The 15,936-nt window shown below is 28.9% G+C and overlaps 3 protein-coding genes across 4 annotated transcripts in view; 1 reads left to right on the top strand and 2 right to left on the bottom strand.

Moving 5' to 3' along the window:
• Window positions 1-4,904, bottom strand: part of LOC130451655 (la-related protein 1B) — a 35,127-nt gene extending 30,223 nt beyond the window's left edge. Inside the window, exon 1 of one of the 2 annotated variants that reach the window (XM_056790809.1) lies at window positions 3,906-4,904. In XM_056790809.1, coding sequence (XP_056646787.1) covers window positions 3,906-4,538 — 633 coding nt within the window. In that variant the 5' untranslated portion in view covers window positions 4,539-4,904. The remainder of the gene's footprint in view (window positions 1-3,905) is intronic. The other variant, XM_056790811.1, reaches the window with a different exon arrangement.
• A 195-nt stretch (window positions 4,905-5,099) lies between these two features.
• On the top strand, window positions 5,100-10,445 carry LOC130450590 (signal recognition particle subunit SRP72). Its single transcript, XM_056789059.1, has 10 exons — window positions 5,100-5,342; window positions 5,405-5,522; window positions 5,576-5,837; window positions 5,892-6,082; window positions 6,140-6,608; window positions 8,408-8,569; window positions 8,673-8,831; window positions 8,888-9,042; window positions 9,104-9,313; window positions 9,829-10,445. Exons 1-10 carry the CDS (start codon window positions 5,231-5,233, stop codon window positions 9,962-9,964), a joined length of 1,974 nt encoding a protein of 657 aa, XP_056645037.1. The 5' UTR covers window positions 5,100-5,230; the 3' UTR covers window positions 9,965-10,445.
• A 1,220-nt stretch (window positions 10,446-11,665) lies between these two features.
• LOC130450954 (probable elongation factor 1-beta) lies at window positions 11,666-15,386 on the bottom strand. The gene is made up of 7 exons (XM_056789709.1): window positions 15,211-15,386; window positions 14,989-15,079; window positions 14,086-14,160; window positions 12,521-12,590; window positions 12,160-12,411; window positions 11,866-12,107; window positions 11,666-11,808 (listed from the first exon to the last, which is right to left on the bottom strand). The coding sequence occupies exons 2-7, from the start codon at window positions 15,073-15,075 to the stop codon at window positions 11,770-11,772; spliced, it is 765 nt and encodes a 254-aa protein (XP_056645687.1). The 5' UTR covers window positions 15,076-15,079; window positions 15,211-15,386; the 3' UTR covers window positions 11,666-11,769.
• Window positions 15,387-15,936: the final 550 nt, after the last annotated feature.

The following is a 15,936-nucleotide window of genomic DNA, read 5'->3' as shown; positions in this document are numbered from 1 at the left end:
AATTAAATTATCATTACCTGGTTTTAATGGAAAAAATTTTTATAGCTTTAAAAAATGATCTAGTTATTTAGAGGAACCATAATGGTATAGTTCTTATATCAATTGCAGAAGATAGTTATGCACGGCACTCATATCAAATTAAGAAATGAAAAATAATGTTGAATAATGTATGAAATATCTAACAATATGTCAGTCCACGTGGACTCATCATCTCGGTAATATTATAATTTCGCTGACTGGAAGATCGCAAAATCATCCGATTTCAATGAATTTTTTTTTAAATTTTCGTTTTTACGGCAGATTGACGAAAAAGATTATGGGAATAAAAAAAATGAATGCTTATATTAGTTTCAGGGCATTAAATGTTCGTGAAAATGCACTCATTCACGTATAATTGTAGATAACTTTTTTCCAAATAGTCAAATGAAGTTGTTATACTTTTTTTCATAATCTACACAAAAAAACTAACGAATTAAAAAAAATTATACAATTTTTCTTAAAATTGATCTTTTCTCACATATAATCGTTTGTACCTTTTTTATTAAGTAATCATTGAAGTTTTATGAAAAAAAAAACATTCTTAAAATCGCTTATTGTAATCAAGTGTACAATATTAAAAGTTAATTTTGAAAAATTGAAAATTTTCACCATTAAAAAAATGGTATCTTATTAAGGTCTTACTGTTAAAGAGAATTTAAAGTCATAAAACCATATAAAATCTTTAAGTGATACATTTCCTATATTTTTTCACATAAATTCGCCATTAAAACGAAGATTTAAAAAAAATTCATCGAAATCGGATAATTTTTCAATTTTCTTGAGCCAAAAAACGAGGGGACAGTGAAACTATAAAATTACCATCATCTCCACTATTTACCAATGAAAACATCTAATCGTAAACAAAAATGCATTTCTATTGGCCGAAGCTGTATGTACACAATTTTTTTGGAATATTCCTGCTAGACAGTCTGCGATAAGCGGTGGCGTCGCTTGGTGAGATTTATTTAATTCATAAATTTCTTTAAATAAATAGAAATATGGCGTTCTTTAGACCATAGGTGAGAAAGACCTTAATGCATTTGTGCAATTGAAAAGTTTGTTGTACACTCTCTCATTATATCATTCCTTGGAAGCATCTAATTGAAAGGAAGTGGAGTGGATCTGCATCTTGTTGGATGTGATCTTGCATTAGTACCAGCTCAAAGGTTCACTGGCTTGTAATGACAATTTTGCTTGGTAACATGTTTTGCACCAAATATTGTGTTGTACAATCATGAAAACCATCATTGTTGTAGAAAATTAATTTCTTTTGTGGAAAACTTCGTCAATAAACTGTTCAATTTGATACAGGTCAAATTCATTTAAGTAAAGGCTAGAAATGGTATTAAAAATAGTTAATAATATTTTATAAAACATCTCAAGACTATTATATCTCTTTGTATGTATTTGTATTAATAAAAAAGTATGATTCAGTACTTGTATAATTAATATGTTGGACAAAAATTTTTGTTTTGATATTATTTCTATTGAAGTTATGGTTAATTTGAATTTAATATTGGATAAACATCCTTAAACAATGGTATGGTATCTGCTTTTAATTTAAAAGAAGTATTAAAATCATATTTTAGATTTAATTTTCAATAGTTCACAAAATATTTTTGATTTTCAATTTGATTTCACCAATTATTTAATTACAACAAATTTTTTTCATCTATTTACTCCCCTTGAGTAAGTCACTGTAATTATGTATACTAATACCTAATACCCAGTTATTCAACTGACCAAACTAGTTTTATTGAATAGGCATTTTACATTTTCATATTACCTTCAACATTAGATTATTTATATATTGTATAATATCCTATTTATTAACAAATTCTTATTAACTACAACAATGGAATTACAGAGCTGCAACTTTTAAAATCATGTTTTTGTAACACATCCATGGGTTGTATCAATCTGACAACCAATAAAAAAGAATTCATGTTTTGGTTCTTATCTAATCTTCAACAGTAAATATTTTCATGAAGTGTTTTTCCACTTAAATCCTCTTTCCTTATTCAGTTTAAAAATAATAATTTATGCAATTTTTTAAATATATAATTAAATGTAGGATAAATAATGTAAATAATTTTATATTATCAATCATATTTTTAACAGAAATTGATTGTATAGGGTATTTTTTTAGTCAAGTTACTTTGTATTATTATTGATGATGAATTGTTGGTCAGAATATTAATTCAATATAGGTAAAAAAGTAGGATAGAATTACGTCACTTCATCTTCAAACAATGACAATAATTGTTTTGTATTCAAATTTTTCAAACTTTCCTAATTCAGTGGGACTAACATTTGGTATGGGATAGTACTGGACTTAAGTTACAAAAATCGATGATATTGAGGAATTAATTTAATATAATAAATTGAACAATCTTATAAATTCATTGGAACCAGTTCAACCTTTGTTTTATTAAATATTCATACCAGCTACTTTTCAACATAAATCCAAAAATTTGGAGAGAGATATTAGAATTAATTAAAATTTCATTATGATGATTTAACATAAGGAAATCATAGCAAATCTTTACAAATATTTAAATAAAGACATTTACACAGATGAATATGTTTAAATTCCGCAAATTAATTAGGTCATAATTTTACTGGATATTTAATATTAAACTTACCGTGAAAACAGATTAATGCAGGTTTTTTTTGAAATCAGAAGTCAAAATATTATTAATTATTCAAAAGAGCAAATATTATTTCTGATTTAAATTGGTAATTAGATCCTTATTTAATCTTCACACTCCCAATTTTTCTTATTGTTATATAAAACGAAATTAATTACAAAATTAAAATAAAAAATCTGTCGCCATCATATTGGCACAATAATAGTTTATTCTATTTAAGTATGTTTTTTTAAGTTGACATTATTAGGTCGAAAAAATATGTAAATAAATAATGAAGTTATTTTTGATATACCATTTACAAGTTGAATCTCTAAAATTAAAATAAAAAAAAACAATTCCTGAAAGATAAATTACTATTATGAAACATTTATTGTGATTATATCATCTATTTACAACCAGTATGAATTAGAAAAAAAAGTAGACTGGAAAAAGGTTGAGATTTATAAAACAATGGGAGAAGCAAATAAAAACCTGGCATGCAACCAAAAAAAAAACTTTGGAAGTGTCTTACACCTAAGAAAATACTTTTATTAAAGACAATATATTTAAACAACCACCATATATTCAGTTTTTACATGTTTATAACTCATTACTTAGTAAATAATTGTTTTGTGAGAATGGCAAATATTATTAACTTTTGGGAGTACTGTTCTAAAAACCATTTGAAATAAAAAAGTGAATAGGATAGGGAACATGAAAATAAGGTCGCCACTTGAAAAATCTGTAGCAAAAAACACAAAATAAAAATGATTACATAACTGAGGCACATCTGAAAGTTTTGAAATGAATTGAAAACTAAAAATATTGCTTGTTGTAGAGGAAACTTTAAATAAAATATAATTTTAAATAAGAATATTTTTAAAAACAAAATTATTTACTACCCACTTAAAAATTCAGCATTTTAAAAATAACAATACACTTGTCAAACAAAGAAAATGTAAACAAAGAATATTATATATATATATATATATATATATATATATATATATATATATATATATATATATATATATATATATATATTCTAAAAATAAGAGTAGAAAATTGAAAGGATCAGGTACTTTACTACTTTAATGAGTATTTAATACCACATGAATTTAATCAAATGTTAAACCAATATTTGAACATATATTATTAGAATAAATTACAACCATATATAAATCACCTTATGTACCTTTATAAATGATTGTTGAAGGAAATATTTAAAAATATTACCTTTTGGTTATATTTTCTTTTATCTTTGGAGGCCTTAACTACTCCAGAACCTTCTGATCCATTAACAGTAACTTCTTGCTTCTTAGGCTGCAGAACTCTCTTTTCAGGTTGTGAATTTGCATCTTTTTGTTTGGTTGTAGCAACTTTGACTTGCCAAGGGTTAACTTTGGGAATGGGAGCTTCAACAAAAACTTTTTTAGAATCACTTTGTTCATCATTGAGTTCTTTAACTGTCGAGGATTCTTTCTCATCACGTTTTTCTTTAGGACGTGGTTCTTTTGCTTTTTCTCTATTTGTGTGATCACTCTTGTTAACTTTTTCAGTTGCTGCTGCTAGTTTCTTTTTCATTTTGTCATTTTTTCGGTCCTTACGGCTGTGACTCAAAACTGGCGTAAATGATTCTTCATCTTCAGCAATTTGTTTGGGCTCTTCAGGTTGTTTTGAAATGTCAGCTGCTTTTACCTCAACATTATTCATTTGTTTAGGTGGTTCTTCGATATTCTCTTTGTTATTATTATTGTTAGTGTTAATAGTGGGCTGTTTAAAGTTCAAGACGGCATGTGCGTAAGATGCCCCTGCCTCTTTGGTGTCATCTTGAGGATTTACTGGTGTGGGAGACACACGTGTATCCATCGCAATTTTTCTATTCTAATTCAGCACTAACGATTTTAATAGAAAATAAAGTCTGTCGGAACAATATGGAGTGTAACTGTAACCATGTTGGTTTAGTAAAGCATGGTATCTATCTACACACACTTGAAATTGTACTCCGTCACAACACTACACATGAACGTCAGGACATCTATTATTATTATGTAACTTATGCCACTTTTTTTCTTCGTCGCCGACAAGTTAAATTAATATATTTTATATTTTTAAGAATTTCAAAGTAAAATTAAAGCTCGTACCGTACCCTCAAGTATAGATCTAAGCTCACAGGTTCACTGTACACAGAACGTCAAATCAATCATGATCCACAAAATAAATAAAACAGACTATGCCACTTGTCAAAATTTTATTTACAAAATAGTTTCATTTTTTAATTTGAAATGAGTGAACTCTCTATTTTATTTATAAAATTAGGTTTTGGAGTATATTCATGAAAGCATTAAAATGAAAGATTTGGTAACATATATAAATAAACACAATCTATTAGCGGAACATACCACTATATTAGAAACTGAATTGTTCGGAGCAGTTCGAGTATGACATGATTATGACAACAGCAATTATACATGACGTGACATTTACCATTTTTATATTTTACATATTGTATAAATTTTCTTGTTTTTAATAAGGTTGTGTAATTTGACCAATTAAAACTCATGATGACGGAGAAAACCGCAAAAGAAAAAACTTTAATTGCCCAATATGCAGAACTAAATCGATTAGGCCAAAATGGGGAATATGAATGGGGATTAAAAGCAGCGAATAAAAGTGAGAAATTTCTTAACCACGAAATCCCATATGGGTGGATGTAAATACTACTTATGTTTCAGTTATTGGTGTGGCACCACATGAATTCCTAGCATTTCAGTGCAAAATGGTTTGCCTAATCCAATTATCTCGCTTTGATGAAGCTATTTCACTTATGAACAAAAATCCTCAGTGGACACAGTAAGGTTCTATTTTTCAATATGAGTTTTTTTTCTAATCACACGATTTTTAAGGAGCTTGATATTTGAGAAAGCTTACTGTTACTATCGCGCTAATAAGCCTGATGTGGCTCTAAAGACCATTGATTCCAGTGAAAAAGAGCTTGACTTTCGTTGTAAGGAATTGAAAGCCCAAATTTTATACCGGCTAGAACAATATCACGATTCTGCTAATTTATATCGTAATATTATCAAGAATATGCATGGTGATGACTATGAAGATGAAAGATATACAAATCTAAGCGCTGTAATGGTTCATTTGAAATCTGATGATGCAGTATGTATAGTATCACCTCTAGCTATTCTCATAATAATTTTTATTAATCTTTAGTTGGATACAATTGAGGAATTTAAGGAGACAACTTATGAACAATGTTATAATAAAGCTTGTTTACTAATTGAGAATGAGAACTATGCAGAAGCTGAAAAAAAGCTTAGACAGTGTGAAAAGTTATGCAGAGAAATGCTGGAAGAAGATGAAACTAGTGAAGAAGAAATTGATATTGAACTAGCATTAATTAAGTAAGATATTATTATATTTACCAAAATTGGATATTTATTTTCCTATGTACATTTTAGAATTCAGTTGGGTTATGTTTATCAAAAGCAAGGAAGAGTCAAAGAAAGTCAACAACTTTATACAACCAATTTAAAATTGAAACTTGATGATATTGCTCTGATGGCAGTAGCTAGCAATAATATTGTTTGTATTAACAAAGACCAAAATCTATTCGATTCAAAAAAGAAAATGAAAGTAGCATTAAATGATAACTTAAATTTCAAGTTACCATCAAAACAAAGGAAACTGATAGCCCTAAATAATGCAATCCTAAATTATTATATCAATCAGACTGATCAGTGTGAGAAAGCATGTAAACTTATAGATGAGAAATGGCCTGAATTGCACTTGCAAACTACTATTTTACGTGCACTTAATTTAATCAAAGCTGATAAACCTAAAGAAGCTATCGAGCTGTTGAAAAAATCCAAAACAAAAGATGATAATCTTTACATAAATTTATGTATAGCACAGATATATTTGATGCAAGTAAGTAAATGTCGAAATATCTTCCCTTCTTCATGAATATCTAGCAGTCATGGTGAAAATTTACACATTAATTTTTAAATTATATAATAATGCTTTTTAACCTTTTTTGCTCAAAATATACATTTGTTTGAAGTTTGCTACTTTCGACATTATGTCTATCTTTCAGTGATAATTATAATATATATTATAATAACTCGTTAAAAAACTATGACCTGCGCAGCACCAATATGGCTTGCTGGACGACAAACAACAAGTTTAACACTATTGTTACTATGGGCTTTGGCTACCTTTGCACTGTATCCTGTGTTCTATTACCTTGCCATTATGTGAATAACATTTTTAAAATATGAAGATGTTGTTGATGTTGATAGTCCAAATCTCAATCTCAAATCCTGGTAATCCAGATTTAAACATAATTTTATCCTTTTTTATTGCAAAATCTCATCAAGAGTGTACTGGTTAAATATTAGTATTTTGTCTCCAGATATTTGTTAAATTAAGTTTATGATCAAGATCTGTGTTCGTGGTAGATTTGATGATGATCTTTATGTGTTTTAAGGTCAATTTGCAATTGCAGTTGTCACTTTTGGCTTTAGGTTTAGCATTATATAAGTAGCTAGAGTCAGTCGCGTATGGCCTAGATGGAGACGCGGTAGAAGAACTTCATCTCCTCGATTTTTTGGTGGAACTGACCATAGTTCCACTTCACAAAGCTTGAATGTGGCTGTTGACCATTTGTTCCTCCACTTTACATTTTAGCATTGATTAAATATTGGCAGTAGTTAAAAAGTCCTTTTTTTCCTTTATGTGAGGGGATCCAACAAAATGCCTTTTTTGTTGTTATCTTGTAGGTATTTCAGTTGCTGCTTCATTTTGATTCCCAAGGATTTTGTGGTGTGACTTTTTTGAATAGTTTGGATTGAGCTAAGAGAATCTGTGAGTATGAGGTGATTAGGTTCGTTTGATGAAGCGGCGATGTATGTAGCTTGATACATTGCATATAATTCAGCAGTGAAAGTGGATGGGGTTGGTGGAATTATTAGCATATATTTGAAGGTTGGTGTGATGATAGGGATACAATAATTTCAAAAACATGTATATTTAGTTTTCTTTTTATCATTTATTAAAGCTTCGCTAGAAAGGGTGGGTTTTAGTAATGTAATGTCACGAACTAACTTAGTAAAAGCATCAGATATGTCTTCTGGTGATAAATCTGCCTGCACTTCTTGAGTACACCCACATGGAAATTCTTCCGGAACATTTCATGTACTTGTATTTAAAGTTTTAGTATCTTCTACTAAAACCTAAAGATATTCTTTTATAAAAAGGTAATATTAAATTAAAGTCTGCCCAATTATAGGTGAGAGTAAGGACATATGTAGCCTTTGAAAAGAAGTCTTTATCAAATATCTTTCTCAGTAACATTAGTATCTTATTTTATTAACTCTCTGTCATATAACTTTGTACCTTTTGACATGTTTTCCCTCTTTCATCAATCAGGGTATGTATCCTCCAGATGTGCGGGTTTCCCTAAAATTAAAGAAGCAGAGCTAACAATTACTTAAGAGAATACTTAGACTGATGTAAAGCACTTAACAGCTTACAAATAATATGCATGTAGCTGATATAAAATGCTTAAAGCATACTCTTGTATATTTCGCTTTTTCTTCTGTTAAATCTACTATTTTTATAGCATCTACCCATCGTTTTCTAAGTAAACTGATCTAAAAAGTATTTTTAAATGTTTTCCAAAAATTAGCTATCCTTAGATATTTGCAATTAACTAAATTTCACTTTAGGGAGAGAAACTGGAGGCCTGCCAAGTGTTGGAAAACATTGGAGAATCTAGATACAAGCCTGGTATAGTAGGAGCTCTAACTACCCTGTATTTAGGCATTGGGAAAGAAGAGACTGCTTTGAAAATATTTGAAAAAACTGTTGAATTTTACAAAAAGAATAAGGTATTTACATCATTTAGAACTATTTTAATGTAATTATTTATTTATTATATGAGTAAGTAACATATTCAGAGTTTATATTCCAATGTAAAGTTTATATATACAGGTGCGAGGGGTCGATTTATCCAATTTATGGAGACAAGCAGCTGAGTTTCACATTAAAAAAGGTTTACCGCAAGTAGCTGCTAATAGCCTAGAAGAATTATTAAAAACTAATAAAAACGACACTAAATTGATAGCTCAATTAGTTTTAGCATATGCACAGGTAAATTCTATCACTTGTAATCATTTTTCTCTGTGTTCAAAAGATTTTCCTTCCAGTTTGATGAGCCGAAAGCTTTGAGATGTAGTAATCAATTAATGTCAGTCGATGAAATTGCAAAAGATGTAGATCTTGATACATTGGAAACTACTGCTCTTCCTACTATCAACTTTAATAAAAAGACTCCAGCTGTAAATCAAGAATCACTTCCTAGGTAAAATTCCATTACAAAAATTAGTGTCTGTCAACTTTTCACATATATATTGTGGTTGTAGCACTCCAAAGGACGAATCACTGAAGAAAACTAGAAAGCACAAAAAACGTAAAGGAAAATTACCTAAAAATTGTGATCTTTCTGTCCCACCAGATCCAGAGCGTTGGTTACCCAAATATGAAAGAACTGGATACAGAAAGAAAAGGGATAGGAGATCAAAAGAAGTTATAAAGGGATCTCAAGGAACTGCTTCTGGACAAGCAGAACAATAGTAAGATAATTTTTTAATCTTTTAGACTTCTTTATCAAAATGCAATGATTGATTTGGATTAAAGTTGAATCACCGTAGAATACTGTTTATCAGATCACTGCTAGTTTTACTCAGCACTTTTGACATTTGTAGTTTGTACTGTTTAATACCTCTACACAAACACTGCTTGCTCCTTTAAGCATTTATTCAGTTTTTCAAACCATATAACTCGGTTAAGGGTAGTATTTTACTTTAAATTATGCTCCCTATTGTAGGTTTCTTAAAATGCTTCTTTTGGTTTAAAAACAGATATTACCTAAATAATTTTCACTTAATGATTGTATTATGATCATTTTCTAAGGACTTAAGCCCCATTTACCAAATTTTAAAGTTTCAGTTGAAAATTTATCCCAAAACCATGCTAATAGTTCGTTCATCTTTTTTAATAGTAGCAAAATATATTTTTTATAACTGTTCTATGACTCCATAATTTTCAAACTAGTAAATGAAATGTTACATAATTTATTTATTTTTAGTGACTTCTCAAAGTTTGTTGATGATTCATCAACTGACACTGCAAGTAATTCTGTTGATCCAAGTCCAAAACCACCATCAAAATCTACTCAACATCAACAGAAGAAGAATCAAAAGAAAAAAGGCAAAAGACGTTAATAACATTCATTATAAAAATGTTGTTTTTATATTAGAAGAGAAAAGCGAATACCAGTTCAATTCGAAAAAAATACAATCCTTTGGATAGTTAAAAAAATAGGAATCTATTCTGTTTCTCATATTATATTTATTTTTGAATCACATATGGAATCCATAAAATCTATCAGGAGAATTCTTTGTTCCTCGAATGGAGAGTACAGCTTACTATTGCTGGATAATTATTGAGAAATATAAATGCCAGTATAAGTGATTTTTTTATAGTATATTAGTATTATACATTTAATTTTCATTATAGCGTTATAATTAATATTTATTTCAAACTTTTTCTCTTGCTTTTCTTACATTCAAATTGTAGATACACCAACAATAGGATTTTATAGATCGCTCGATTTATCTCAGGGTTTTTTCTGTTGTACGAGTTATTGGTTTTCGCTATTCTTTTCATCGTATTTGTATATTAATAAACATTAAATATATTAAATCGAAACAAATCCCAATCCTTTCCAAATTTTAAAAACAGATGGTTTAACCTCAAAAATACTATTTGCATTTACAGACAGTACAAATAACAATCACCTTATTAAAGAATTTGTTATTTTTCTGAAATATTTAATATTTAGGTTTCTTTATTGGGCTGAAATTTCTTGCTTCCAATGTTTTTTTCTTATTCATAATAGCTTATTAATACTCTGTAGTATTGGGAAAAAAAGAATGAAATAATGTTGTTTAAAACACTTTTCTAACAAAATTTAAGCTTTGAAATGAACCCTATAACACTTGCCAAAATCATAATCTTACCCTTAAAGAATGTACTCCAGTTATTGGAGAAACCTTGGCACAGTATTTGATTTCTAGAGCATTAAAAAGTTTCCAAAAGACGAAAAGAAATTGAAGAAGACCAAATTATGACAGTAGTCTTTGAGGAATATCGACAAGACTTTAAGGCTCTATTAATCCTTGCATTCCTGCGCAGATGGCCACTGGAAGCATAAAGGTTCTCAGACGAGTCCAGATTCTATTTGGCAACGATCGACCTATCACAATATAGAAAAGAGCGAGAAAAAGAATTCTGGATACAATTAGTGACATGTCGTTGATGGTATAAGGTGCCATTGATACAAAGGGCCACACCGATTTAGTGAGAATTGAATGAGGTAGTCTTAATACTCACAAGTACAATGAAATATTGAAACCAAAGATATAGCTTTTGCTCACTTTGTAGGAAACAATTTTCTTTTATACATAACAATATTGTAGAGCTTCCTCAAAGACAGATCCATCCAGGTTGCTATCGATGTACACACGTCAGAAAGATTTGAGGTCAACGCTGGTGTTTCCCAGCAGCTGGGACACGTGGAGAAGACGCCTTCTGATCGATAACCGCAAAGAGCCATGTATGGAGGACGTTGAGGCGGACCTGATCCAGCAGGGGTTTTGACGCTGGAGGCACCATACTGAGCACAGAAAGAATTGACAGTCGATTGTTGAGAAGGCCTTAGTTCTCAAAAGACCGTAACGCTGTTTAAAGAAGTAAATTCATTGAAATGTGGGATCTTGATAGATCCTTCTAGATTTTATTTCAACTTCTTTCTTATTATCAAATCTGTATACAATATTAGATAAATTGAAAAAATAGATTAATCAGGGGACTGTGTCGAACATGAATGATGACATATATAATTTAGAAATAAAAACAAATAATGCTATTAAAATTATATTTATCAAACCAGACAAAAATGTCTATAAATTTAATATATAAAGTATAAACATGATCATCGTAAGCATATCATTTTTGTAGAAGGTACTTAGATTTTATTGAAGGCAGCAATATCAACGCTTTGGACCTAAAACAAGAAAGTTTTATGTAAATGTAACATTTCAGAAACTTTTTTAAAACTTACAAATTCTTCGAGTTGTTCTAACTGTTCAGTAAGCAAATCAATGGACACCTTATCGTCTTCAACAACACAGGAAATTTGTAATTTGTGAATGCCGTAAGCTAGAGGAACTAGTTTAGCAGCACCCCACAGTAAACCATCCATTTCAATTTTTCTAACATTTTCTTCCATAGCTTTCATGTCAGTCTCATCATCCCATGGTTTTATATCCAAAATAACATTTGATTTTGCAATAAGGGCAGGTTCTAAAAAGAAAAATTTCATGTAATTTATATAAAACATAATATTAGAATTTACTTTTGGATTTTTTGGCTTCATAAGCCTTAAGTCTCTCTTCTCTAACTTGGGCAGCAGCTTCATCATCTTCTGATTCAGAACCAAAAAGATCTACATCATCATCATTTTCTTCTTCATCTGCATGTTTTTGAGTTTGTTTGTGTACCGATGCTACGTTAATTGCGTTTACAGTTTTGTCCTGATTATTTGATTTCTCTAAAGAAACTACACGTGCATCCAAACTTTTCAATAGTTTAAGGATAGCATCAATAGCTGAAATAATTTTTACTAATTAACATTTTTACAAACAATACAATCTGATATTACATATTCAAATATCGAGACATTATAGGTGACATGTTATTGGTAGTTGTTGACTTACATTTTCCAAATTCTACAATTTTCTTCTCCATAAATTTAATAGCTCCAGTATCAATTGATTCTATATTTGCCTTAAATATTAAAATACAGATTTGTTAAATGTATACACTGAAAATATACACACATTCAAATATTAGAAATCAACAAAAATGATTTTATTTAGGAAAGGGCATAAAATTCACTAATAAAAAAACTTCTATTAACTTTTTTTTGTTTTTGATATAATATATAATGATTATTGAAAATTTTGTAGTTAGTATTTAGTCTTCAAACTTCCTGTCGATAATATACTAAAAATATTAATTACAATGAATAATAAAATCAAGTTATTTTAGATGGTGAGTTGTCTATCCTATTCGTCTTCTAGTTATTCATGATATCTGTGATAATCCTTTGCATATATTCTTTAGAAATTAATTTGCTTGTATAAGATGTTTGATCCTGAACATTATTTTTTATAGGTGGAGCAAAGTATTTTATTCTTCTTAGGCCAAATGGTTACAAAATAATTGTATGAAAATTCTCGTTTTTTAACTTTCCTCAAAACTTGTCGAACAGGCACTATTTCAATAAAACTCTGCAAGATCAGATATTCTTAACTTGTACTTCAATTCCCTTGGAAATTTTATAAACATGCTCCTTAGCTAGTTGTCTGATTTGTGGCTTTTCTACACTATACATCAATTTCAACTTGTGTATACATGTCCAAGGTACAACCCGACTTTGTTCCTTTCTGTACTAAAAAATGAGGTTGATCAAATATATAACTCACAATGTTAGACTTGAAACTGACATAATATGACTCACAACCTTTCCGAAGAAATAAATAGTTCAGATGAAAGGAAGCGGATTGGATAATACAAATGGATAAGTGATTATTAAAGTCAACAAAAACTAACTAAACTTACTGTGAACAAAAATCGATATTTGTTAAAAAACTATGAGAACAATAACATTTTTTTATATTACTTGAGTAATGCAATCTTAGTCATGAATGGTTAAAATTTTTGTTAAATGTCATTTGGAGGTATATAATTATTTTAACATGTTGGCAGTCTAGGTAAATAAGAATATTACTGAAAACTGTATAAAAAAAGAAAAGAGAGAGATAAGCTTGGAACAGAAATTGGTATCAAGTACTATTTACTAATTCTATTCTTTTTACAAAATTTCAATGGTGAATAGTGATACAGTTTTTACCAAAAGATGCATTTCTATTTTAAACATTTATTATTATAAATAGAATATATTTACGTGCTTATTTCAAAACAACTATAATAAGTGATTAACCTATAGGTCAAATATGCGTGATTACATATTATTCAATTGAATTTAGGATGATAAGCAGTAATACAGATTTTGAAAACATAGCAACCAATACTAAAATTTATTATTTTAAAATTGCAAACTTAAGCCATACATTTTTCACTTGTGCTTTGTTTTAAAGGGAAATTTTCAAAATTTTAGCAAATGAATCACTTGGAAAACCTTTGATTACATTATATCACAAATAATAGATGCATCTTTTTTAAAATAAACTGATGGATTGTAGGGTAATTTACTCACAGTAAAAGTGTCCCTACTTTCGATCAAACGTTGCCTAGCTTTTGCTACTTCACCAGCCAAAGGAGTTAGAGCTGCCTACACCAAACAAAAGAATTCTATTACCAAAAATAGTTTCAAATACATATTTCCAATATATGGTGATATAATTAATAATAAATTTTTTCAACTTATTTCTTAGACCCTCTAATTTGTTTTTGTTCCTAAACTGCCTTCATTTAAGGTTTCTTATGATTTGATAAAGACTAAAATAGAAACTTCAATTTTTTACCTGTTTTAAAATCTAATTTTTATTCATAAATGAACTAAAATTGAGACAATTTAGCAACAAAAATAATAATTTGACTCACTGTCTGCAAACGACAATCTCTGGGAGCTGTAAATTGCAAATAGTAAACAGACAACTACTTTCTCAGGGATTATTATAGGTAAGTCCATCCATATCACTCCATATATTTAATTTCATTCAAATACACTTTTCACAAGTATGGTACTATTAACTTTAAATATAGAATATAATTTTGAAGAAAATCTAGCAAAAATTGAGTAAATTCTACTGTTTTACTAAAGAAACCAGTTCAGTAGCTTAAACTTTTTACTTATTCATTTCAATTACTTTGTGTTATAATTATTCCATAGAATCGTTTAAATGTGTATTAGAAAAAGTGTAAATAATTCTAAAGGATGATCTATCTTTCTACAAGTACCATTTGGTGTATTAGATTCTAGCTGAAAATATTCAGTGTTTAAATAAAAAATTGCCTATCGGTATTAGTAAATTTAGGAATTTATTACTGTCATTTTCCATTTTTGGTGATGTGAATATTAAGAAAATATTTTTTATCGCATCTATTTACAGCTGGTAAAACAATGAATGTCAATGAACATAAATAGTTTCCAACTCACTTTTGCCAAATTTTCGTAATGCTGTATTTCGGCATCTTCATATATTCTTTTGTTTAGCCAAACAGAACCTGCATCATGAGCTGACATTTTTCTAAAAAAATTTAATTACTCTAAGAACAGTTTACATGTGGATATTTTAGGTTATAATTATTTGCAGGACATTTATTAATGAACTTCCACAAATTTTACGGATTCGTATACTTTTGCAAATAGAATACTTACTCTTGTAGGGTTATAAAGTTCGTTTTTTAAGTAAATGATATAAATTTAATGACCATAAGCCAACAGCAGCTTAATGTAGGATGAAAGAAATTGTGAAAGGACCGATCTTCTTCTTTCCTTAAGTTTAAATTGTAGTAATAAAGCCAGCTTTACAGAATACTGCACCGACATTAAATATGATTGGCCACATAGAACAAGTATAATATAAACAAGGATAACAAATGGATTCTGTTCTATTGGCTACTATAGAGCTTTTCAGAAGTGTTGATTAAATAGATTGTTATCAGAGTTTTCAAATGCCGTTTTAAGGAAAAATGTCAAATTTAAAACTGAACTTTTTATTTTTATTACTTTATTCATGTACCAATTTATAATTTAATAGGTTTATTATGTTTACAGATCTCAATAACGTTGCGTAATAGATTTTAGGCGTTGTAATATTTATTACTGAACAGTCATCACCGATTCACTCACAACAATTTTATATGTCAATAAACTGTTTTTATGTCGAAAAGCCAAAAAAGAACAAAAATCGCAACCCATAGTAACCTGTGCTCATAAGAATTAATTAAAAAAAATAATATTCGGGGATTGATTGTAAAGTTTACAAAATCAAAAAAACGATATACTGGTATAGAAAGGATTATTTCGTTCAGTTTCCGAACGGGATCCTGATTTCTTACCGAACATTCAGATCATGATAGGCTTAACCCGATCATAGTTCAA

The sequence above is a fragment of the Diorhabda sublineata genome, chromosome X (assembly GCF_026230105.1).
Source record: "Diorhabda sublineata isolate icDioSubl1.1 chromosome X, icDioSubl1.1, whole genome shotgun sequence".
Classification (NCBI taxonomy): Eukaryota; Metazoa; Arthropoda; class Insecta; order Coleoptera; family Chrysomelidae; genus Diorhabda; species Diorhabda sublineata.
This window is presented reverse-complemented; position numbering and strand designations above follow the sequence as displayed.